The 24,011-nt window shown below is 46.7% G+C and overlaps 1 protein-coding gene across 1 annotated transcript in view; it reads left to right on the top strand.

Annotated features, from left to right (window-relative positions):
- The window catches only part of RIOK2 (RIO kinase 2), a 149,342-nt gene extending 127,601 nt beyond the window's left edge, over positions 1 to 21,741 (top strand). The window contains exon 10 of the mRNA XM_078675435.1: positions 21,472 to 21,741. Within this exon, the coding sequence (XP_078531561.1) occupies positions 21,472 to 21,633 (162 nt within the window). The 3' untranslated portion in view covers positions 21,634 to 21,741. The remainder of the gene's footprint in view (positions 1 to 21,471) is intronic.
- The last annotated feature ends 2,270 nt before the right edge of the window (positions 21,742 to 24,011 follow it).

Below are 24,011 nucleotides of genomic sequence, written 5' to 3'. Positions count from 1 at the left end.
TGATTCCTCTGGTTCTCAGGAAGGTTCGCCAAGACCAGGCCCAAGTTATATTGATCGTCCCGGATTGGCCAAGAAGGGTGTGGTACACAGACCTTCTTCACCTCTAGTCGCATCCTTCACTCTGTCTCCCTCTCAGGGTAGACCTCCTCTCGCAGTCGGAGGGGCAGGTTCTACACCCCCACCTCCAGAGCCTGCACCTTCATGCCTGGAGATTGAACGGGGCAACCTGAATTCTTTTTCTCTCCCGCCTGACGTGGTGGACGTTCTATTATCTGCCAGGCGACACTCCACCAAGTCTGTCTATTCATACAGGTGGTCTAAATGTGTTAAGTGGTGCAGAGAGAAATCTATTGATCCCTTAAAATCCCATCTTTCTGATGTTCTTTGTTTTTCTCTTCATTTGGCTCAGCACGATTGTGCTGTGGCCACTGTGAAAGTATATTTGTCGGCATTGTCGGCATTTTTGGGTTTGCCTGGTCAGCCTTCTTTATTTAGGTCTCCTATAGTCTTAAGGTTCATTAAGGGGCCAACAAACATGTTTCCTCCCACTCCTTTTATTATGCCCCAGTGGGATTTGAATCTGGTGTTAACTTTTTTAATGGTTTCCACATTCGAACCTATGCATAGTTGTCCTTTAAGGCTTTTAACTTTCAAAACGGTCTTCCTAGTAGCGATCACTTCGGTGAACTCCAGGCTTTGAGTTTAAAGTCGCCTTTTCTGACCATACATGCTGAAAGGATGGTACTCAGGACCAGGGCTGCTTTGCTGCCTAAGGTGGTGACTCCCTTCCACCAAGGTCAGTCCATTACCCTTCTTACTTTCTATTCTCCCCCTCACCCATCCAAAGAGGAGGAGAGACTCCATCGTTCCGATCCAAAGAGGGCAGTTAGCTTCTATTTGGACAGGACAAAGGACTTTCGCCCGGATGATCAGCTCTTTTTTAGATATGTTGGTCGAGTGAAGGGCAAGGCAGTGCACAAGCGCACTTTATCAAGATGAATCATCTTGTGCATTAGGGTATGCTATTCCCTGGCTGGTAAGGAGCCTCCTGTAGGCATTAGGGCTCATTTCACGAGGGCTAAATCATCTACTTCGGCCTTGTCCAGAGGTGTTCCTGTGTTGGACATTTGTAAAGCCGCAACTTGGGCCTCCTTCCACACTTTCGCGAAGCATTACTGCTTGGATTCCGAGGTGGGGAGGGACGACCATTTTGCGCGTTCTGTTTTACAGGACTTTTTGGTATAGAAGATTGGACACCCTCCTCCAGGAGAGGTACTGCTGTGGGATTCTATTCATAAGGTGAGGAATCCACAGGCAGATGTATCCATCAGAAGAACAAGTTACTTTCCTTCGGTAACGCTTTTTCTGGTGGATACAGTATCTGCCTGTGGATTCCTCACAGACCCACCCGCCTCGCCGTTGTCCACCCTTTTATACCATAAAAGATGAGGTATTAGTTTTTTTGATGTATTATGTCTTCTCAGGACTTTGTTACCTCTATTTATTTATTGTTGTCTTGTTGAAAGTGCAAGCTTTCTTTTTTCATTATACACTGAGTTTATTTGTGTGAATTCTGTGTAGTATGTATGCATTGTTTATATGGTTGGTCCACCCGTTTTGCCTCAGTGGCACGGAAAAAATGGGTAGAACTGACGTCATCACGCCGCGTGGTCTTCTTCTGGCTCTGGTGACATCATGCGGAGTCGTGTGCGGAACCATGACGACCTCTTCGGCGCATAGAGCTTCAAAAAAGTTCCGGAATGCTGGCGCAGGGGGATATTCATAAGGTGAGGAATCAACAGGGAGATACTGTATCCACCAGAAAAAGCATTACCGAAGGTCAGTAACTTGTTCATTGTTTATATTAGTGGAAACCAACCTAATACACTATAATTATAGGCAACAACACTGCACTCCAGGATAAGGGGTAAAGGTATGAATTGTTTGTGTAAAGCTAGAACATGCTTTAATTTCTTTGTAACAGAGAAATATAAATTGTCTCTTGTTTTTGGTTTAGAGGTGTATGTGTGTAGTACACAGTCAGTTACCTATGGTGTAACGTTTGTTGGGAATAACTGTAAGATTAACAAGCATTTGGAATGCAATCGGTCTCGCATTTGTTTGTTAGAGCGTTCTGCATTGTAAATTGCAATGTTTTTTACCTATGTGTTATGGAGTATATGTATGTGGTGTGTAGTAGAATTATGTGGGTTGGATTAGTATTTGTGGAATTGTGTGGCATGGAATTAAGTGTTGTGCAGTGAATTTGTGCAGTGGAATTATGTGGCATGGTGTGATGTGGATTTATGTGGCTAGTAATTAAGTGGTATTGAGTGTATTGGAGTTATTCGGAGTGGGATTGTGTGTTATGGAGTGGAATTATGTGGAATGGTATTTTGTGTTGTGGAGTGGTATTTAGTGGAGTTTAATTATGTGGTGGGCTGTTGAATTTTGCAGCATGATGTGTAATTGTGTGTTGTGGATTGAATGTATGTGGTGTGTTGTGTAATTGTATTGAATTATATGGTGTGGATTGGGAATGTGTGGTGTAGAACTGTGTGGAAACCTTAGCTTATTTGTTGATTAAAAAGACGAAATGGGTAGGAGCTAAGCTCCAGATGTGCGTTTGTAGAGGGGGGGTTGTTAAAATATGAAAATGTGCATAGTATGTTTGGTGGGGGTGTATAAAAGATATGCAGGTAATTGCATACAATACATTCACTGCAAAAATTGTGATGGCGAAATCCTCCATATTGAAAACCCGGCTTTGGGAATTAGCCTAATTTTGTATTGAAAAAGCTGGTGAGGCTCCTAAGTGCATTCATTATAAGATATGACACGCTCTCGGAAACACTTGCTCGCCTTCGCGAGAAACACACTGAATTCGCCGAGTAGGCCAACAGAGAGATCTCATTCCTTGGTAGAGAGGACCGGATACGCCGTTTTGGTGAGGGCGATCGGCCCGGCAAACCCCGGCCAAACTACTTCTCCCGTCCTGAGCCGCTTCCTATATCACAGCGCTTCAAGATGGTGGCCCCAGTCTGAATACCTCTCCTGATAAAATCAAGGCACGTTTTACGGAGTACTATTCGAAATTATACACTGCGGGTTCCACCCCCTCGCGCGAGGCCCTCACCCAGTACTTTGAGGCCCTCACCCAGTACTTTGAGGCCCTCACCCAGTACTTTGAGGCCCTCACCCAGTACTTTGAGGCCCTCACCCAGTACTTTGAGGCCCTCACCCAGTACTTTGAGGCCCTCACCCAGTACTTTGAGGCCCTCACCCAGTACTTTGAGGCCCTCACCCAGTACTTTGAGGCCCTCACCCAGTACTTTGAGGCCCTCACCCAGTACTTTGAGGCCCTCACCCAGTACTTTGAGGCCCTCACCCAGTACTTTGAGGCCCTCACCCAGTACTTTGAGGCCCTCACCCAGTACTTTGAGGCCCTCACCCAGTACTTTGAGGCCCTCACCCAGTACTTTGAGGCCCTCACCCAGTACTTTGAGGCCCTCACCCAGTACTTTGAGGCCCTCACCCAGTACTTTGATACACTCGAACTCTTATGGCTCAAACTATCACCAAGAATTCAATGAGACCTTCTCTCACTTGCCGCCATCCATGGTATGCCTGGACGGCTTGCCTGTCTTTCTATAAGACATTCGCCCAACTTTTGGTACCGCAGCTGGCTGCCATGTATAACGATTCTCTCGAACGGTCAACTCCCACCGTCACTCCGCGAAGCTATGCTAACTCTTCTTCTCAACTGGACAAGCCCCCCGAATACCGCAATTCCTACCGCCCACCGACCCTTATTAATACGGACAATAACATTTTTGCCAAGCTTATCGCTTAGCGTCTCCTTCTCATGCCACTCATTGCTCGCCCCGATCAATCCGGCTTCATTCCCGGCCGCGCTACTTCACACAATCTTCGGACCATCTTTTCTGTCCTCCATCAAATCAATCCCGCTCTCCCCGCAGTAGCCGCCCTTCTTGATGTCACTAAGGCCTTTGTTACCCTTGAGTGTCCCTTCTTGTTCTCTCTCCTTCCATGTCATGGCTTCAGCCCACTTTTTTTACGCAAAATCTCACTGCTATACACTTTACCCACTGCCTGTCTTCGAATTAACGGACTAATATCTGATCCCATCCCCATCGGCCGCGGTATACCCGCCAGGGGTGCCCGCTTTCACCCATGCTCTTTGCTATTGAGCCACTGGCGGCCAGACTCCGACAGCACGACACCCAGAGGGGCATTGGCTTTGCAGCCCGTGCCCTCTTAGTCTCCATGTACGCAGACGATATTACGCTGTATGTCCGCCATCCCCAGGAAAATCTCAGTCCTCTGGTACGCGAGATCATACGGTTCGGAGGCTACTCTGGTATCCAGGTGAACTGTTTAAGTCAGTCCTCTTTCCTCTCACCGACGCCACTATGCCCTTCACTCCGGACTTCCCTTTCGTGTGGGCATCAGGCCCTACTCGCTATTTGGGTATCTGGCTCAGCAGGGACGTGAATGAACTTTGGATGGATAACGTTGGTCGTGCGGTAGACTGGCTCTAATCCAAGATTTCCCAATGGAGCCGGCTACACTTGTCCCTGGCCGGAAGCATAGCTATTGCCAAGATGGTGGTCCTCCCTAATTTTTTATATCTTTTTTTGAACATCCCTGTTCCCCTCACTGCCCACTTTTTTCGTAGGATCCGCTTGCTAATTATCTCTTTAATCTGGGCCAGTAGGCAACCCAGGATTGCGTATGACACTCTTACCCTCCCGATGTCGTGCGGTGGCCTGGGTGCCCCTAACTTTAAACTTTACGCATTGTGTGCTCAGGCCATTGTTTTGCACTTCTGGATTCATCCTACTCCCTTCCAGCCGCACGTGGCGGTTCAGGCGTACCTCGCTGCCCTGTGGCCGCTCGCTACCGCCCTGTTCGTCCCTGCAATACCCCCACGCACAGAAATAGACAAGGTCGAGACCTTGCGCTGGGCCTGGGATAGTCTATGCCATCTGTCTGGCACTCCGGCGCTCTCAGCAAATAAGATGCCAATCGTTCACCATCCGGCTTTTCCTCCTCTTCAGCTCTCCAGATGGCTAAACATGTCACTCGCTTGTGGTTGACCACATTGGCAAATCTCTACCCGGGGAACATATTCTATTCTCCCCGCTGACAATTTTAAGCCATGGACCCTTTATTCTTTTATCAACTTCGTGCTATCTGCAGGGTTCTGCATCCTTTGTTCCCCTTGCCTTTCCTCTCGATGATCACTCTTGATTTTCTGTATTCGTCTCCTTCCTGGAAATTGGTTACCAAACTCGATGCCCTCACTCTGGCCGCCACCTCCATCTCCACTGATAGCGAACGTGTGGCATGGGGCGAGGATCTTGGTGTTGACATCTCCCAAGCTGACTGGCTTTATTGTTGCAACCAGACGAAGCAACTATCCCCGAACTATCGCCTGCGCCTAATTCATTTTAAATATTTGCACAGGCTTTACCGCATCCCATTCAGCTACACAATCTGGGACTCACCTCCAGCGACAGATGCCAGCGCTGTTCTGCTCCCGCGGCGGATTTCTATCATCTCGTCTGGTTATGCTCTAAGGTCTCTGACTATTGGTGTGAGGTCTGAACCGATATCTCAGAGATCACTTCCTCACCGGTCAAGCCTGACCCTCCGCTTTGTCTCCTAGGCTTTGTCAAACATTGCCCAGACGCCTCCCATTGCTTGATTGCTATGCTGCTTGTCCTCGAGCGGCGTAGGGTGTCCATGTGCTGGGGCGCAAACCTGCACCTAAGTTCGCCCTATGGTTTGAGGATGCACTGCAATGCCAGACCCTTCCATCTGAATTCTGGGACCTTATGCCAGCCAGGTCTCGTCCACTGGACATATGGGGCCCCCTAGTGTACTACCTTCACGCTCACACCCCCCAAAGCCAGACTGCCTCTCCCGCGCTCCCCGCCGGCACTCCGCCCACGGCAGCCGCCGGTGAAGGTCTGTAGCCGCCCTTTGCCCCATTTCTATTCCCTCTCCGGTAACCCCACCGCTCCCTCTCCCACAATTTGCCTGATGTATATCCACTTTTGCTCACTGTCCTGATGTGCATGGACATTTAGGGTTCTGAAAAGGTCCAAGTTATATTTCGCACTCTGTCTATCTGCAGTCCGTCATGGTTCAGGCACCTCTGAGTTCACTGGTGAATCGAAGTGAAACGGATATCAGCGAGCAGGGAGGGCATCTTTGTACCTGAGATGGCACAAGGCCACGTGGAGCCATTGGCACCATCTATAAGTGCACAAGAGCAACCTTTTTGAAAAAAATTCAGAACCAGCCTGACACGTGGAGAAATTGAAAAGGTGAGGAGTCTGCATTTAGAGTGTCCACCAGGTAGAGCATTACTGAGAGTAACTTGTTCAGCTGAATCAAGAAACTCACCACAAATGAGTCCATGTTTACTATAAACTACACAACCTAGGCTATGGAGCACATTATTAAAGCACTGCTTGCACAATTCCCTTAGTATCAATGATCTGATGTTATGCACATTCCAGTAACTAGTGAGGCACCCTCGACAGTCTAACACTGTTATCTGCACAAACATCAGAGTTCTGACACTGTGCTCATTTATGTATACAACTTAATGCATAATTTTACAAGAAGTGTTATACATAAAATATTCCCTCGACTCCACTGTGTTACAACATTCTGCTATATACAAATGCAAGGACAATCTCAACACCTGACGCAAGCAATACAATGATTTAATGTCAGAAGTTTTGCAGTATTACTGTCTATGCTTGTCACATTTATGGTACAGTAAGGCGTATCATATATATTACTTGGAGTGTCATGTGATCAAGACACCGTGAGTGTCGAAACGCGTCATGGCTGCTGAGGTTTCTGCAAGAGAGCGAAATACGTTTGAAACTGCTATATTTGGGTCCGTGCTTCACTTTCCTGACAAATCGGCGAGTTGAAGGTGGAGTGTGATGCATATATACATATATATCCCAGCCTATGTATGAAATTGCAAACTCCTGTCTGAGTCTACCATACTCGTATTATATGTATCATATGTATTTATTGGGCTGAAACGCAATGTTGGTTTCTCCTACTACTTTCTGCATGCATCGTATGTATTTATTTTACAATAATAAGGCCGGTGTACGAATTTGAGACCACAAATATGACACAGTTTTGAACACGCTGATCTCTGGTAACACACTTAATAAGGCATCACAGGAACACATGAACAAATGATTGCACTTTAAAATCATTATATTAGTTTTCAAACAATGTAACACTGCAGTTTACCCCTGTCATACCTAAGAAAACACATGGAGTACCTTAAGTATTCATTTGACGTAAGGAATTGTTGCATGAAATGGCATTATAACCTTTTGCTTGCATTGTATATTGCTGGTTACAAAACCATGCCAGTGTGTTGAAAATGTGGCAATGCTCTGAACTTCCTCCTGGTAACACTCATCATGCCTATCACACAGACCCGCACTTACATAACCTATAATGTAACCGGATTGGATTCCGCCACACACACCATGGCCGCTCGATGTCTGTATATACAGCACCACTTCACCAGTTTCACCACTTCAAAAATGACTATCACACCTATCTAGGGCTGAATACTCTGCCCGTCTCCCATACGTCTTCCAGACCCATAATGGCTACTGGAGCACACCCTTCTGCACCACACAGTGTACATAGCATAACGATTGAATGTTAAAATAAACGATTCCCCCCTAGTCAAAAAGATCCAATCCTAGAGGCGATAGAGAGAGACACAGACCACATATGGACTTCTTCGGATCACAATGAAATCATGATTATATATTTATATATATATTATATATATTGAAAGTCAAAGTGAGCGGTCTACTTACGTAACAATGGCAATGCCAGTTAACTGTAGTAACTCGAGGCCTGAAGATACTATAGCTCGCGCCCCGGCCATGCACAGTGTTATTAATGTAATTACAGATGTGAACAATGCTCTAATTGTACATGTAATCGTAATCTCATATGAGCAGAGCATGTTGTGAGCGTGTTGAGAGCGCGATTGATAGTTTCTTCAGGGCTTTAGTAGCGAAAGCACAATTGGCCAAAAGGCAGTTTTTTGTAATTGTACATCTGTTAAATTCCTTCCGGTTTGTACTTCCTTTGTCTGCTTCATGAGTTAAAGTACCTGAAGAATTGATTGATCTGTGATTTATTCTCCTCGTCCTCCAGTTTATCGCGTGCCCTGTTCTCTTTCTGCCGTCTGTCACTTGCTGCAAATGTTTTTAGCTGTGGTCTGTCCTTTTTACAGTGCAATGCTGCCTCCATGTGGCGAAAGGCATGCTTGAATTGGAACTGCAAAGCTTTTTGATTTGCTAGCTTTATAAAAGTGAAATAGTTGTCATCATTGAACGATTTTCAGGAGAGTCAATATCTAGGAAGCGGCCACATCCTGACATTGAACCATCGTTTCCAAGTCCGACTCATTCTCCCCAAAAATAATGTCATATCCATTCAGGCACCAAAAATGCAGGCTAATTACACACTTTGAATCGCAGCTGGCTGGCAGCAGCGTTTGGTCCACTGCTTCTGCATGTGTGGGAGCTTCAATTGCGGTAAATCTGATTTTATTTGGATGCTAATCTAGTGGTGTCTTGGGCTTCAGGAGCCTTTCTGCCACCCTTTCCCCTCCGCAGCCCGGCCACCAGTGCAATACACCAGTGTATTGTCCGCGGCTATGCCTTGAGGGGTTTGTGTGGGGTGGTGGCAGTGGGGCCTAAACTCTCTAAATGTAAGTAAGCCTTGTAAAATTGGTTCCTGAAAATTAAATGGGTTGAATTCCTAATGAATCCCTGCTTTTGCACAGCGTGCACAGGCTCATAAAAACGATGTCTTCCCTGGAGGAACTTAAGCCCTCATTTAGAGTTTGGCGGGTGTGCTGTCATCTGCCAGGGTGGCGGGTTTATTACCTCTGCCACCCTAACAGATTACCGCCCACCATATTTAGCGCTCTCTGCCGCCTTGGCGCAGATCCCTATACCTTCAAGGTATGGAGCCTCCTCGGAAGGTACACATTTTTTCTGAGCGTCCCCCATGTTTCTTGTGGCCGCTCAGCAAGCTTATTGTATTACAAAAAGTCCCAAACTGGAAGTTTGGGTTTGTAAAACGGAATATTAATGACTCTGACACCCAGGGAGTTTTCTTCCAGGATGGGGGTACTTTTTAGGTTTTGCCTAGCGAAAGCTGCGCTCTGCGCAGCTTTTCGCGCAGGCGAAATCCTGTTGAGAACTGTAGGGTGCTTTGGGTCGGCCCTCGTCATTGATTGGCTGGCTCCGTAAACGGAGCCTTGCCATTGGACGAGGGGCCTGTCCGTCAATGCCGGACCAGACACGGGGGCGTTCCTGACATTCTTTGCCTTTTGCCGACGTCACGCGACGCCGGGAACGCCCCCGAGTCTGGTCCGGCATTGCCGGCACCTCCCTTGCTCTACTGTCATCACCACAACACTGCGCCCATTTTATCCCAAGCTAAACACTCGGAGAGGCGCAGTGACCGGGTCTTTGAAGGCCGCTCTCCCAATGAAAACAAGTTTTCTCTCCGAGTCAGCACGAGCAGGAAGACGAGCAGCGCGCCTCCCAGCTGGCCTCTCGCATCAGCATCCAGAGCTGCCCTGCGCGGTGTGTAGCTTCAGTGGAGCTTCAGAGTGGAGCTTCAGAGTGGAGCTTCAGAGTGGAGCTTCAGAGTGGAGCTTCAGAGTGGAGCTTCAGAGTGGAGCTTCAGAGTGGAGCTTCAGAGTGGAGCTTCAGAGTGGAGCTTCAGAGTGGAGCTTCAGAGTGCAGAGTGGAGCTTCAGAGTGGAGCTTCAGAGTGCAGAGTGGAGCTTCAGAGTGCAGATTCAGAGTGGAGCTTCAGAGTGCAGAGTGGAGCTTCAGAGTGCAGATTCAGAGTGGAGCTTCAGAGTGCAGAGTGGAGCTTCAGAGTGGAGCTTCAGAGTGGAGCTTCAGAGTGGAGCTTCAGAGTGGAGCTTCAGAGTGGAGCTTCAGAGTGGAGCTTCAGAGTGGAGCTTCAGAGTGCAGATTCAGAGTGGAGCTTCAGAGTGGAGCTTCAGAGTGTAGATTCAGAGTGGAGCTTCAGAGTGCAGATTCAGAGTGGAGCTTCAGAGTGCAGAGTGGAGCTTCAGAGTGCAGATTCAGAGTGGAGCTTCAGAGTGCAGAGTGGAGCTTCAGAGTGGAGCTTCAGAGTGCAGAGTGGAGCTTCAGAGTGGAGCTTCAGAGTGCAGAGTGGAGCTTCAGAGTGGAGCTTCAGAGTGCAGAGTGGAGCTTCAGAGTGGAGCTTCAGAGTGCAGAGTGGAGCTTCAGAGTGGAGCTTCAGAGTGCAGAGTGGAGCTTCAGAGTGGAGCTTCAGAGTGGAGCTTCAGAGTGGAGCTTCAGAGTGGAGCTTCAGAGTGGAGCTTCAGAGTGGAGCTGCAGAGTGCAGAGTGGAGCTTCAGAGTGCAGAGTGGAGCTTCAGAGTGGAGCTTCAGAGTGCAGAGTGGAGCTTCAGAGTGCAGAGTGGAGCTTCAGAGTGGAGCTTCAGAGTGGAGCTTCAGAGTGGAGCTTCAGAGTGGAGCTTCAGAGTGGAGCTTCAGAGTGGAGCTTCAGAGTGGAGCTTCAGAGTGGAGCTTCAGAGTGCAGAGTGGAGCTTCAGAGTGGAGCTTCAGAGTGCAGAGTGGAGCTTCAGAGTGGAGCTTCAGAGTGCAGAGTGGAGCTTCAGAGTGGAGCTTCAGAGTGGAGCTTCAGAGTGGAGCTTCAGAGTGGAGCTTCAGAGTGGAGCTGCAGAGTGCAGAGTGGAGCTTCAGAGTGGAGCTTCAGAGTGGAGCTGCAGAGTGCAGAGTGGAGCTTCAGAGTGCAGATTCAGAGTGCAGAGTGGAGCTTCAGAGTGGAGCTTCAGAGTGCAGAGTGGAGCTTCAGAGTGGAGCTTCAGAGTGCAGAGTGGAGCTTCAGAGTGCAGAGTGGAGCTTCAGAGTGGAGCTTCAGAGTGCAGAGTGGAGCTTCAGAGTGCAGAGTGGAGCTTCAGAGTGGAGCTTCAGAGTGCAGAGTGGAGCTTCAGAGTGGAGCTTCAGAGTGGAGCTTCAGAGTGCAGAGTGGAGCTTCAGAGTGCAGATTCAGAGTGGAGCTTCAGAGTGCAGAGTGGAGCTTCAGAGTGGAGCTTCAGAGTGGAGCTTCAGAGTGGAGCTTCAGAGTGGAGCTTCAGAGTGGAGCTTCAGAGTGGAGCTTCAGAGTGGAGCTTCAGAGTGGAGCTTCAGAGTGGAGCTTCAGAGTGGAGCTTCAGAGTGGAGCTTCAGAGTGGAGCTTCAGAGTGGAGCTTCAGAGTGGAGCTTCAGAGTGCAGCTTCAGAGTGGAGCTTCAGAGTGCAGAGTGGAGCTTCAGAGTGCAGATTCAGAGTGGAGCTTCAGAGTGCAGAGTGGAGCTTCAGAGTGGAGCTTCAGAGTGCAGATTCAGAGTGCAGATTCAGAGTGCAGAGTGGAGCTTCAGAGTGCAGAGTGGAGCTTCAGAGTGCAGAGTGGAGCTTCAGAGTGGAGCTTCAGAGTGCAGAGTGGAGCTTCAGAGTGGAGCTTCAGAGTGGAGCTTCAGAGTGGAGCTTCAGAGTGGAGCTTCAGAGTGGAGCTTCAGAGTGGAGCTTCAGAGTGGAGCTTCAGAGTGGAGCTTCAGAGTGCAGATTCAGAGTGCAGAGTGGAGCTTCAGAGTGCAGAGTGGAGCTTCAGAGTGCAGAGTGGAGCTTCAGAGTGCAGAGTGGAGCTTCAGAGTGGAGCTTCAGAGTGGAGCTTCAGAGTGGAGCTTCAGAGTGGAGCTTCAGAGTGGAGCTTCAGAGTGGAGCTTCAGAGTGGAGCTTCAGAGTGGAGCTTCAGAGTGGAGCTTCAGAGTGGAGCTTCAGAGTGCAGCTTCAGAGTGGAGCTTCAGAGTGCAGAGTGGAGCTTCAGAGTGCAGATTCAGAGTGCAGAGTGGAGCTTCAGAGTGCAGAGTGGAGCTTCAGAGTGGAGCTTCAGAGTGCAGAGTGGAGCTTCAGAGTGGAGCTTCAGAGTGCAGAGTGGAGCTTCAGAGTGGAGCTTCAGAGTGCAGAGTGGAGCTTCAGAGTGGAGCTTCAGAGTGGAGCTTCAGAGTGGAGCTTCAGAGTGGAGCTTCAGAGTGGAGCTTCAGAGTGGAGCTTCAGAGTGGAGCTTCAGAGTGGAGCTTCAGAGTGGAGCTTCAGAGTGGAGCTTCAGAGTGGAGCTTCAGAGTGCAGATTCAGAGTGCAGAGTGGAGCTTCAGAGTGCAGAGTGGAGCTTCAGAGTGCAGAGTGGAGCTTCAGAGTGCAGAGTGGAGCTTCAGAGTGGAGCTTCAGAGTGGAGCTTCAGAGTGGAGCTTCAGAGTGGAGCTTCAGAGTGGAGCTTCAGAGTGGAGCTTCAGAGTGGAGCTTCAGAGTGGAGCATCAGAGTGGAGCTTCAGAGTGGAGCTTCAGAGTGGAGCTTCAGAGTGGAGCTTCAGAGTGGAGCTTCAGAGTGGAGCTTCAGAGTGGAGCTTCAGAGTGGAGCTTCAGAGTGGAGCTTCAGAGTGGAGCTTCAGAGTGGAGCTTCAGAGTGGAGCTTCAGAGTGGAGCTTCAGAGTGGAGCTTCAGAGTGGAGCTTCAGAGTGGAGCTTCAGAGTGGAGCTTCAGAGTGCAGAGTGGAGCTTCAGAGTGCAGATTGAGAGTGGAGCTTCAGAGTGCAGAGTGGAGCTTCAGAGTGCAGAGTGGAGCTTCAGAGTGCAGATTCAGAGTGGAGCTTCAGAGTGGAGCTTCAGAGTGGAGCTTCAGAGTGGAGCTTCAGAGTGGAGCTTCAGAGTGGAGCTTCAGAGTGGAGCTTCAGAGTGGAGCTTCAGAGTGGAGCTTCAGAGTGGAGCTTCAGAGTGGAGCTTCAGAGTGGAGCTTCAGAGTGGAGCTTCAGAGTGGAGCTTCAGAGTGCAGAGTGGAGCTTCAGAGTGCAGAGTGGAGCTTCAGAGTGCAGAGTGGAGCTTCAGAGTGCAGAGTGGAGCTTCAGAGTGCAGAGTGGAGCTTCAGAGTGCAGAGTGGAGCTTCAGAGTGCAGAGTGGAGCTTCAGAGTGCAGAGTGGAGCTTCAGAGTGCAGAGTGGAGCTTCAGAGCTTCAGAGTGGAGCTTCAGAGTGGAGCTTCAGAGTGGAGCTTCAGAGTGGAGCTTCAGAGTGCAGAGTGGAGCTTCAGAGTGCAGAGTGGAGCTTCAGAGTGGAGCTTCAGAGTGGAGCTTCAGAGTGGAGCTTCAGAGTGGAGCTTCAGAGTGGAGCTTCAGAGTGGAGCTTCAGAGTGGAGCTTCAGAGTGGAGCTTCAGAGTGGAGCTTCAGAGTGGAGCTTCAGAGTGGAGCTTCAGAGTGGAGCTTCAGAGTGCAGAGTGGAGCTGCAGATTCAGAGTGGAGCTTCAGAGTGCAGAGTGGAGCTGCAGATTCAGAGTGGAGCTTCAGAGTGGAGCTTCAGAGTGGAGCTTCAGAGTGGAGCTTCAGAGTGGAGCTTCAGAGTGGAGCTTCAGAGTGGAGCTTCAGAGTGGAGCTTCAGAGTGGAGCTTCAGAGTGGAGCTTCAGAGTGGAGCTTCAGAGTGGAGCTTCAGAGTGGAGCTTCAGAGTGCAGAGTGGAGCTGCAGATTCAGAGTGGAGCTGCAGAGTGCAGATTCAGAGTGGAGCTTCAGAGTGCAGAGTGGAGCTTCAGAGTGCAGATTCAGAGTGGAGCTTCAGAGTGCAGAGTGGAGCTTCAGAGTGGAGCTTCAGAGTGCAGAGTGGAGCTTCAGAGTGCAGAGTGGAGCTTCAGAGTGGAGCTTCAGAGTGCAGAGTGGAGCTTCAGAGTGCAGAGTGGAGCTTCAGAGTGGAGCTTCAGAGTGGAGCTTCAGAGTGGAGCTTCAGAGTGGAGCTTCAGAGTGGAGCTTCAGAGTGGAGCTTCAGAGTGGAGCTTCAGAGTGGAGCATCAGAGTGGAGCATCAGAGTGGAGCTTCAGAGTGGAGCTTCAGAGTGCAGCTTCAGAGTGCAGAGTGGAGCTTCAGAGTGCAGAGTGGAGCTTCAGAGTGCAGAGTGGAGCTTCAGAGTGCAGAGTGGAGCTTCAGAGTGCAGAGTGGAGCTTCAGAGTGGAGCTTCAGAGTGGAGCTTCAGAGTGGAGCTTCAGAGTGGAGCTTCAGAGTGGAGCTTCAGAGTGGAGCTTCAGAGTGCAGCTTCAGAGTGCAGAGTGGAGCTTCAGAGTGCAGCTTCAGAGTGCAGAGTGGAGCTTCAGAGTGCAGAGTGGAGCTTCAGAGTGGAGCTTCAGAGTGTCAAGAGCAATGCCAATAGCTCTAACTTTAACAAAGGCAAAACCATTGCATTGTAAATGCTTGTTTTTCCTTCTGTTTGTGACTTCCAGCCTTTCTCTGGCACTGCCAAAACAGAAAAAAAAGCACATCAGACCATCCACTCTAAATTGCGCGAAAGGCCATATGTATTAACACCCACGGCCTAGAAGCCTTTGAGCTATAGATGTAAGGTTTCTGCCAGAGGAACCATTGAGACACCAGCAGCGAAAATGATGCTCCGTCCTACTCTAAATAGAGCAGGCGGGGTGGGGCATCAGTTTGGCGGATGGGATACTCCGCCACGTTTACGGCAGAGCACCATGTCTGCCAAACTCTAAACAATCCCCCAAGTCTTCCCCGCGCTGTAGCAATCCCTGGTTAAATTGTGCGGTTGAAGCATGTGGTCCTGATCAATCATGCTGTTGTTTGCTCAGTCTGGATTGACTCTGGAGATGTTTGAAAGAAGCACGAGACTCCCCTCAGCGGACTGGTCCTGGGCTCCTCTGTGGATGGCGCTGCGCAATCCCCCGTTAAAAAAGAGACCAGAGAGTGCTCTCTATTCTGTCATATGGCGCTGGGCCTAGACACACTGTTAGTCCTCCACTTCACCCACATGTTCTGATGTGAGGTGCCTCCAAGTAGATACTACGCGCAGCTTTACAACACATGCCTTTATCCCATATTGCGGGGGTGAACCCCTCCCACCCCTTTTTGTGTTCTGGGGGTAATCCCCTTAAGTCCCTCTTTTTAATATAACCCCCCCCCTTACATCCCTTTATATCTACCCACTCCTAAATCCTAAAATTACCCCTAAACTACCTTTACTACTACTCCACCCCTAAACCCTAAAATCACCCATATCTCCCTTTACCTATATCCACCCCTAAAATCACCCTTTCTTCCTTTATCTCTCTCAACTCTTAACTCTAAAATCACCCTTACCTTCCTTTGCCCGTACCCCCTAATATCACCCTTAACCCTTTCCGTCCGGCATCACGGTGAGCGTGTGCGGAGGACGGCCGGGGGCCGTCCTGACCACGCCTAGTCGTAAATCACCCACACCGCGGCGGAATTCCAGCCGCAGTCAACGGGTTAAACTCCGTTTACCTCTACTCACTTATTTAACTTAAAAAAATATATATTTAAAATAATGTTATGTTAGAAAAATGTATATGTTTATTAGCGGACTAAAGTACTGTGTGGTAAGGATGAGTATGCGTTATAAAGGTAAAACCCCATTAAATATACTTACCTGCGTGTTACTAACCTGCGTGGTAAAGACTGCGGGGTAAAGGTCATTCAGAGTAAGGGCTGCAAGGTGAAGGCTACATACTAAATCGTTTCCTTCAAGTGCTCTCTCACTATGGACTCGAAATAGAATCCTTATATTCTGATTATTGAGGAACGCAATACTCCCAATAATAACTGCATTAAATTCCATGTCACTTTTTTCTTTTCACTTGAGTTGTGTGAGCATAGATTACCTGTGTGCATCTATAGTGGGTCTTCTAGCTAGCTGCTTGTCTGTCTTCTCAGTTTTCTTACTCGAACATCAAGACGCTGAAATACACCTATTAATCTATCTACGTAACTATTTTAGCTACCTATATCTATCTCTGTCTTTAAGAGTGATGATTTTACTCAATTCATGTTTGGAAGCGAACCTAAAAGCACACTCTTATCTAGAGTCTACTTAAGTGTCTTTTTGTGGATCTCTGATTCACTATCCTTGTTTGTTTAAGATCGTTTAGGCATTGAATCATCCTACCAGGCATTGGCTGCCGATATATAGTCAAAGCGGTACATGCACTGTTGGCACTAACTTCCTCTTCCAGGCTGAGCATCCATCTCTCAGGAGCCACTCAGACTTCCGCCCCAACTCTGGTCCTGATGAGTTCTAATGCAAAGCACTAGCCTTGGCTCAGTTTATGTACTACTGCGCCCAAATGACTGTCGCGTGCCTGCTTCTGCCGCAATCTTTCAAGCTGTTGCAGTGGAACAGGCATGTCTTCGAATGAGCATATTGAGAGTGGCACACCACAGGCCCTTAGATTGTCAGATGCACACCTGAATTACTCCCCTTCATTGCACAATATTGCAACTGTGAAAGTGGTGGAAAAGTGAACAATTGCAGGCATGGATAGACTAGGGTGTTCTTAACACAACCTCTCCCACTGCTTGAATTCTTATGCAAGAATAAAACCTCCAGTCCTGTATAGAATGCCCTCACTTAATAGTGTAGAATCCAGTGCCTTAAGTTAAATCAGCTCTGCAAATCTAAAACCTCTTTCATAAGTAAACATCATCAGTGCTCAAGAAAGAAAAATTATTTTAAGAGATGCTAAGAAACTGACAGAGAACGATAACGTTTCTTTCGTTGAATTATCGAAATGTACAAAAGACTTAATGGAACGAGAACAACTTTTTTTAGCTATGCTGCTCAAAGAGGTCATTAAAGTTATTTATAATGAAAAGGACAATACTGAAGTACATTGTTTTTGTAACAAGCAAAGGAAAATTGATGGCATGGTGGGTGTGAACATTTGGAACATTATACTGAAGTGGATGAAGCATGTTGTTTTTTTTAGTACATAACTCATATATATGATGATTGACTGAGTTGTTAAAATATGTCCTTGCAATACTTTGTTTCACAATTAAAAGCATTTTAGGAAACTCAAAGGTTTACATTTTTTCCCTGAGGAAGGGGATTATGAAAACCTAAAAATAAATTAGGGATAGTTTATTGTTACGTTGAAATGCAAAACAAAGTACAGTTTGTGAAAATTGATGAAGTTTACTCAGGAAAGAGTGGAGATTTGCTAATAAAGGTCTTGGTTTCTACACCCATAAATAGAAGTGTTCTATTCCGTGCATTGCTATCCAGGTGCTAACCACTAAACATTCTACAGAAAGTATTACAGTTATAGGAGCAAGTTGCTCGAACATTATGGAACTTCTCAGACCAGCTTACCTGTTTAGAACAGGATGGTAATTGATCTGCAGTCCTCACCTAAACACTGAAACACTCTGGGTTTCATTTAAACCTTAAAGGCTGATAGCCACTCCATCAACTATACCCCCTTTTCTGTATAGTTTGAAATCGCAGCACCCAGGTAGCCTTGTGCCTTGTATTCTAAAAGGCATGTTCTCTCAAGCATGGAGCTTATATGATTTTTAACAGAAACAGATACGTCTATGATGTGTGGTACTAATATTTTCAGAGAATCACGCCAGCAGCTACTAATATTGCTCAGTATTTTTTTATTTTTTGGAGTCACTACATCATACATTTCAAGATACCCGCAGACCAAGCCGCCGTGGCAAGTGGCAAGCCACGTCATACTCAGCAGCCCGACTGCCGGAAGTTGCGAACCTATTGTCCCAATTTTAAAATAACAACTTGCAGATTTATAGTGCTTTCGGGTACAGGCTGGGACTATAAATACACAAATCAGTATCAGCCAGTTCCTCTCTGGTTAGGTACCCAAAGACATCTGCAGTTGTTATATTAACTGAGGCTTCATAATGCAAATTTCCTGCTCATTACTTTACTTGCATTTATCTTTTCTTTTTGAAGTATGTACTCCATTATTTGAAATGTGATTGCTTCAATTTGAACACTAACAAAAATAGTGGCAGAATTAGCTTGAGTTCGGGTCAGGTTAAGGAACAACGTACACTAGAAACACCCCAGTGAATGTGAGACTCTGCAACTGAACGTGGAAGTCCCTGCAGAAGTCCGCTTTCTCTGGTGAGGCATGCTAAATTCACCTACAGGAGGCTAAGGTTGCTGCTAGGGCAGCCGAGATGGTTCCAGCATGACTGACTCGTCGTGGTTACACTGCGCCGGTTTGGAGGAGGTATATCACAGCAGCTGAGAGCAGGCCAGTCAGAGCTGGCACTTTGTGTGCGCTCATCCTGGTGCTGGCCAGAGATGGTTAATGAGGTCGGGCTTTAGCCGGGTGAAAAATATCCTGCTGTGCACCCTCTGCCCTATCCATGTGCAAAAGACACACACTTAATTGACAGAATGCAGAACAAATCAAAACATTCACCCACCAGTCAAGAGATCTGGGTTAAATCTATCATTCTTTTGCTCACAAGCATCCTAGGACCGGTTTCAGGGTTGGATGCTTGTTTCCGGTCCAGGGAGGACCTGGCTTGGCAGTTCGGTCTGGACTGTTCCCACGAGGCACAGGGTCAAGACTAATTTGCATATGGCTGGGTCAAACTGGGGTGGCATGGTGACCAAAAGAATGATGGATTAACCCAGATCTCTTGACTGGGGGTGAAATGTATGATTCATTCAGTATTCCGTCCATCATTTGTTTGCATAGGCCTATCCAGGTGCAGCACAATGGCCTCTTGTCTGGGTGAAGCGCGCACAGCAGGAATAAACCCATATACTGCCTGCCTGGGCCAAGGCGTTCATGCTAAAAACAAAACTGTGCCTTATTTGATACTGTGAGCACAACAGACCACGCAGGCAGATCCACTTTGCGCAATGTGGCCAGGCCAATCAGTCTAATTATTGACAGCAAATAATGTCAAAGTTGTGTGTTTGTAGCCCAGCAATTCTCACCACTTCTGGCCTGCCAGTTATGATGACCTTGCGGCTGTGCACACCAGCAGCACAGAGCCATCCCAAATAAATCATGCTAGTTGTTAGAATGCTGAAGTGTCCAAGTGCTCACACATTGGTCCCAGGAGCTTTAATATGCGCACCTTGATAGACAAATTCTTATCATGATCTGAATCACAGAGATGTGAAAGAGAGCCGTTAGTGTTTTCTAAACCAGAGTATTATTTTATTTCCCTTTATTAAAGCACGCGATCTTTAACTGTTAGTTTGCATCCCTTATCTTTGATTAGTCTTAGCCTCTCCGAAAAACTGAAATTCTCTGAAATCACCCAAGATAAAACTGCTGTCATGAAAGTGCAACTCTATAAACAAAACCTGAAACGTTCCCTAAATGCAGTTAATTCACATTACTTACCTTTTAATGTTGTTGTTGTTGTTACTATTCAGAGTTCCACACTAGCTTTTTTTGAGTGTTTGAAAGCACATACGAAAAAATGACTTCTGCTGCTTAATAAATGCAGGCAAATCATGTTTGGCCATCCCTTTTCCATCCAGAGAGGTTTGTGCTTATGGAAGGGAAGCTAAGCGTAGTGAGAGAGCAAGAGAAGGATTCACTGAATGAGCCAGATGGGAGATGAGCAAATGTTGGACTGGAAGGTCAAGAGAAGCAGTTATAATAACTGTTTCATAAATGCCTTAACTATTCATAAAAACCCGTATATGGGTGTAACTCGCTTAACAGTCCGTACCTTGTTTAGCTTCCTCTAACACTGAGGATCCTTATGGAAGTACAATGCAGTGATAGTTTGTTTGTTGCAAGAGTAAGAATTGTTTATTAATGGGAAAAGAGCAAAACATCCAAGAGAAAAGCACAGGAAAATACATAGGGATAAGATACACAGAGAAAAATGTGAATAGTTGGTCAGGTGGTGGATATAGAGAGTAGCAGGACATATGCAGAGAGCGTTCGGGAGGAGTAAGGGTATGGAAAGTAGAGTGGGAAAAACGGAGAGAGTGAATAAAGGCACATAAAGAAAGATGGGTAGAGGAGTGGTGAGACTAAAGAAGCTGGGAAGAAGAGGAAATATATTGATAAAGATGCCCAGAGATGTGAAGACGGATGAATAATAGGAAGACACAACCTGTGAAAGTAATGGAAAGATTAAGAAAAATGGAGAGTCGTGGGACGAAAAGTTGAAGATACCGGTGAGGAAAGCAATGAGTGAGGAAAGATCGAGGAAGGTGAAGAGATAAGGGAGCAGAGGAAGGTTGAGCAAAACAGAAACAGTGTGTAGTGATAACAGAAGAAGTTGGGGAGAGCTGTAAGAGGGTATGAGAAAGGATGTTCAGAGAAATGTGTATTGATATGGACTGGGGGTGAGAGAGGGTAACGAGATGAGAAGATTGGAGAGCGAAAAAGAGGGAGTATGGAGAGCAAAGATCCATGAAGAAGAGGGAGGTGAAGAAATATAAGATGATGTTGAATAGGCGTGTAAAAGGAAAGATAATTGGTGCAAAAATAACCCTAGGCATGTATCCACGTTTGTGGGCCTGGCTAAAATGCCCAAAGCAATTTTTAACCACAGTGGCTAGCAAAATCCAAACCCTTGAAAGGATGGAGTTCCTTTGCTTTTCTCACTGTGACCACCCTGAAAGGCATTTTTAAGTAATATGATGTGGAACATTATAAAGGTAATGATATTGAAATTAGAGAACCCCTTTGATTGATTGTGGATGAAACAGAACTGCTGATAGTAGTTTATCCGGTGTCTGTGCATGAACGGGTTGTCTTAATTCCTAACATTAGTCAAGATTTAATTTAGATGCATCGTCAACTTTCTCCTTAGGATCCTGAGCACTTAGACCATGCCCTTGAGTCAACAATGCTGAAACAAGGGAATGTCCATTGCATTGTGCTCCCATAGCAGCTGGTGATAGAGCGCTATCTTGTGAAGCAAAACAATGCACCTGCGTCTATTATGGTTAATATGGTAACCATAAACTGTTGCTTGGTATTTTCCATTTCCAGTGGTGTCAGTTTTTTTCCGATTACTTTGTTTCGTTACAACTTGAAAACCTTTTCTTAAAGCTAATCCACGTGGTGCCCTTTCTTCCTTGCACAATAAAGGGTTGTGTTTTCACTTTGAGCTTGCACACTCTTAAAGTTTGCCATCTTGCGCTTCACCACCATCTTTGTCGAGAATGTGTTCTCATTAATTTGGAAATCTGTAGTGGGAAGAGATTGCACCAAGGCCAGCTGGTACTTTATATAGGTGACCTCAAATCCCCCATCTCTCATCAGCACCAACTGCCGCCTGGAATGTTTAATATGTTATCAACCAGAGCTGACCTGGGGGTAAGTTCATATAGAGGGTGAAGGCACATTTGACAGTCAACTGGGTGTTAAACTTTTAACGATTTTATCCTCTTATTTATTTATATGAAATCTGAATTTGATGTGTGTAACGTGCGAGTATTTCTCCTGTTCTTAAGTGTCTGTCTGCTCAGCTGTTAAACGCAAAGCTCAGATTTTAACATTATGCGTTCTCGCTTTCAGGAACTGGTTAAACAAAAGGTTAAACGTCAGCTGACCAAACAACAAAAGGCTTCCCAGAGGCGACGGTTACAGAAAGGAGAAGCAAACGTTGTCACAAAAGAGCGTCGTGACAATATGCAGAACATTAAGTGGAGCGTGGATGCTGCAGATTTTTGGGGATAACTAGAAAAATGCAAATGTTTTACTTCATTCACCATAATCTTTTGGATATGGGAGTATTCACCATAAAAGAAGCATTTTCTGCGAAATAAATATATTTATATACATTGATTCTATAAAGCCTATTTATTTTTTAAGAACATGTTGCTTTGCTGTTGAAAATTAAACCAACTCAAAGATGCAGCGTCTCAATATTATAACCTACTGGAAACCAAACTTAGAATATTACGACACTGGTATGATCTGCTGGCACTTTGGTGGCAAAACTAGCCTGTAATAGTAGAAATCAGCCAGGCCAAATTAGTTGTTTAGAGATTGCAGAGAGCAAGTGATGTTTAGAAGCTTTTTTGTCTCCGCCATTCTGTCACGTAAACTGAAGTGGCTTATGATGGGGCTTGTTTCTGAAGAACTAAGTCAGATGGTCATTTTTAAAGTTCACCATATGTGTTCTGCCACTGAGTTAGTAGCTGCAGAAGCACCATCTTTAAAAGCTGAAAATGAGTAGGGACCGCTAAGCTTGCAGTCTTGCTTCCCCTTTGTGCTCCAGCCGGACATGGCCCACCCACTGATCACGCCCCTTCCATCACATGCCTCATTCTCGGCCTTTACTCATTCTAAAACATTATATAGCACATCCCATGGATTTTCCTATTTTGAAGTGGGCCAGTGATGTCAATTTTAAAGATGCCACACCTAACTCAGAAATTGCCATGTCTGGACCCCATTATTTGTAGGGTAGGAAGTATGCGTCTGTTGCCAGTACATCCAGTTCTGATAGAGACATTTAACTGCAGAATCCTTACCTTGCGGTGGCAGACTGGATCCAGAAACTTTAAAAGAAATTCCCTTGCGCATTGGTATGTGGCAGCGTGCTGCTTTGCGTCTGGTTTGTCGGTTACGGATGTCACACCAAAGCCACTAGGAGACTGCACCTACGCATTCTGAAGTCCGTACCTTTCTTTCTGATCCTTCAGACGGAAATCTGGAGCCACCAGTGCTGCCCCGACTGACTTTTTTCCCTCAAGAAAAAAAACGTCAACATTTGACACAGTGTGCAAATATGGCCCCTAAACCAACCTGTTTTAAGCCACGTTGTAACTGTCCCCAGTTAATGTCAGTGACGGACACCCATGATTTCTGCCTCTGGTGCCTCACTTCCTCGCATGATACTAAGTTTTACTTGTGCTGCACTAATGTGAACTGCAAAGCCACACGAGACAATAAAGCCAAGCTTGACCGCACTGAACTCCAAAGGAAGATCCCAGTGCAAGGCAAAAGTGTGTTTGCGCTCTTGCTCCTGGGATAGTTTTTGGGACCTCTCCACATAGAGGTCCAGGAGTTCATTTAAGTCACTTAAATCAAGCAAATCCCACAAAAAATGCAAAAGGTACAAGAATGGCTCTCTGCCATTCACACTGTTCAGTCACACAACGCCGCGGGTACTTATAGGTCATGGAGTCAATCCATCGAATGGACTCAAGCAGTGGTTCTGCTCCGACTTCCTGTCAAGCAGACAGCTACAGAGGCCAAACTCTGCCAGCTGAGAGAGGATAAAGAGAGATTTTTGTTAATTACTCCAAGAGAGCCTGCTGGAGCATTTTTATGGCCTCAAGGATCCGAGGTGGCAGCCTGTTGAAGGCCAGTTTACAATCCATCCTCAATGCTGACCGTACCACAGAGGTTGGTGCCGTCATCCAGCATGGTGCCACTGTCTCCTGCCTTGGTGCAACAGCCAAACCCTCTCACGGTGCCGAGACCTACACCACAGACCAATGGACACAGGCACATACGTCGGACCTAGATCCGATCATTTTATCAGATTCAGGGGCTTATCCATCTCTGAACAAACTCAGTATAGATTTCTTAACACGATCCACAATACTATGACAATGATGACAAAGGATTTTTTATTAGGAGTCCATAATATTGGAGGACTTGCAGAATGCCGGTGGGTTGGACACCTCCCTTGACATTGGACTAAATTCTCCAAACCCTATGACCATAGAGGAATTCACATCTTTTGCCACTGTCTTTAGCAAAGCATTGGAAGTGTTTGATTTGACATTGCCCATAGTGAAAGTTTAGCCAACATCTTAACAGAAGTCCTCAAACCAGGAGCCACAAACCAGGAATCTCTTCTATCTTTTAATGAATTTCTTAAGGACATACTGGTGGGCACCTGGAAAAAGCCTGGATCTGGCCCTGAGTCAGTCGAAAAGTGACAAGGCACACAGGCCTGCACCCGGAAGCGCTGTCTTCTTTGTGCAACATTCTACCCCGGAAAGCCTGGTGGTCAATGCATCGTCCAGTCGCCTCAATCTCAACTCCTTCTGTACAACACCACCCACCTGGCATGGAATTCAAGAGGAAGCAGAATGTTG

The sequence above is a fragment of the Lissotriton helveticus genome, chromosome 2_1 (genome assembly GCF_964261635.1).
Source record: "Lissotriton helveticus chromosome 2_1, aLisHel1.1, whole genome shotgun sequence".
NCBI lineage: Eukaryota > Metazoa > Chordata > Amphibia > Caudata > Salamandridae > Lissotriton > Lissotriton helveticus.
Note: the sequence above shows the minus strand (reverse complement) of the source record. Positions and strands in the feature narration are given on the sequence as shown.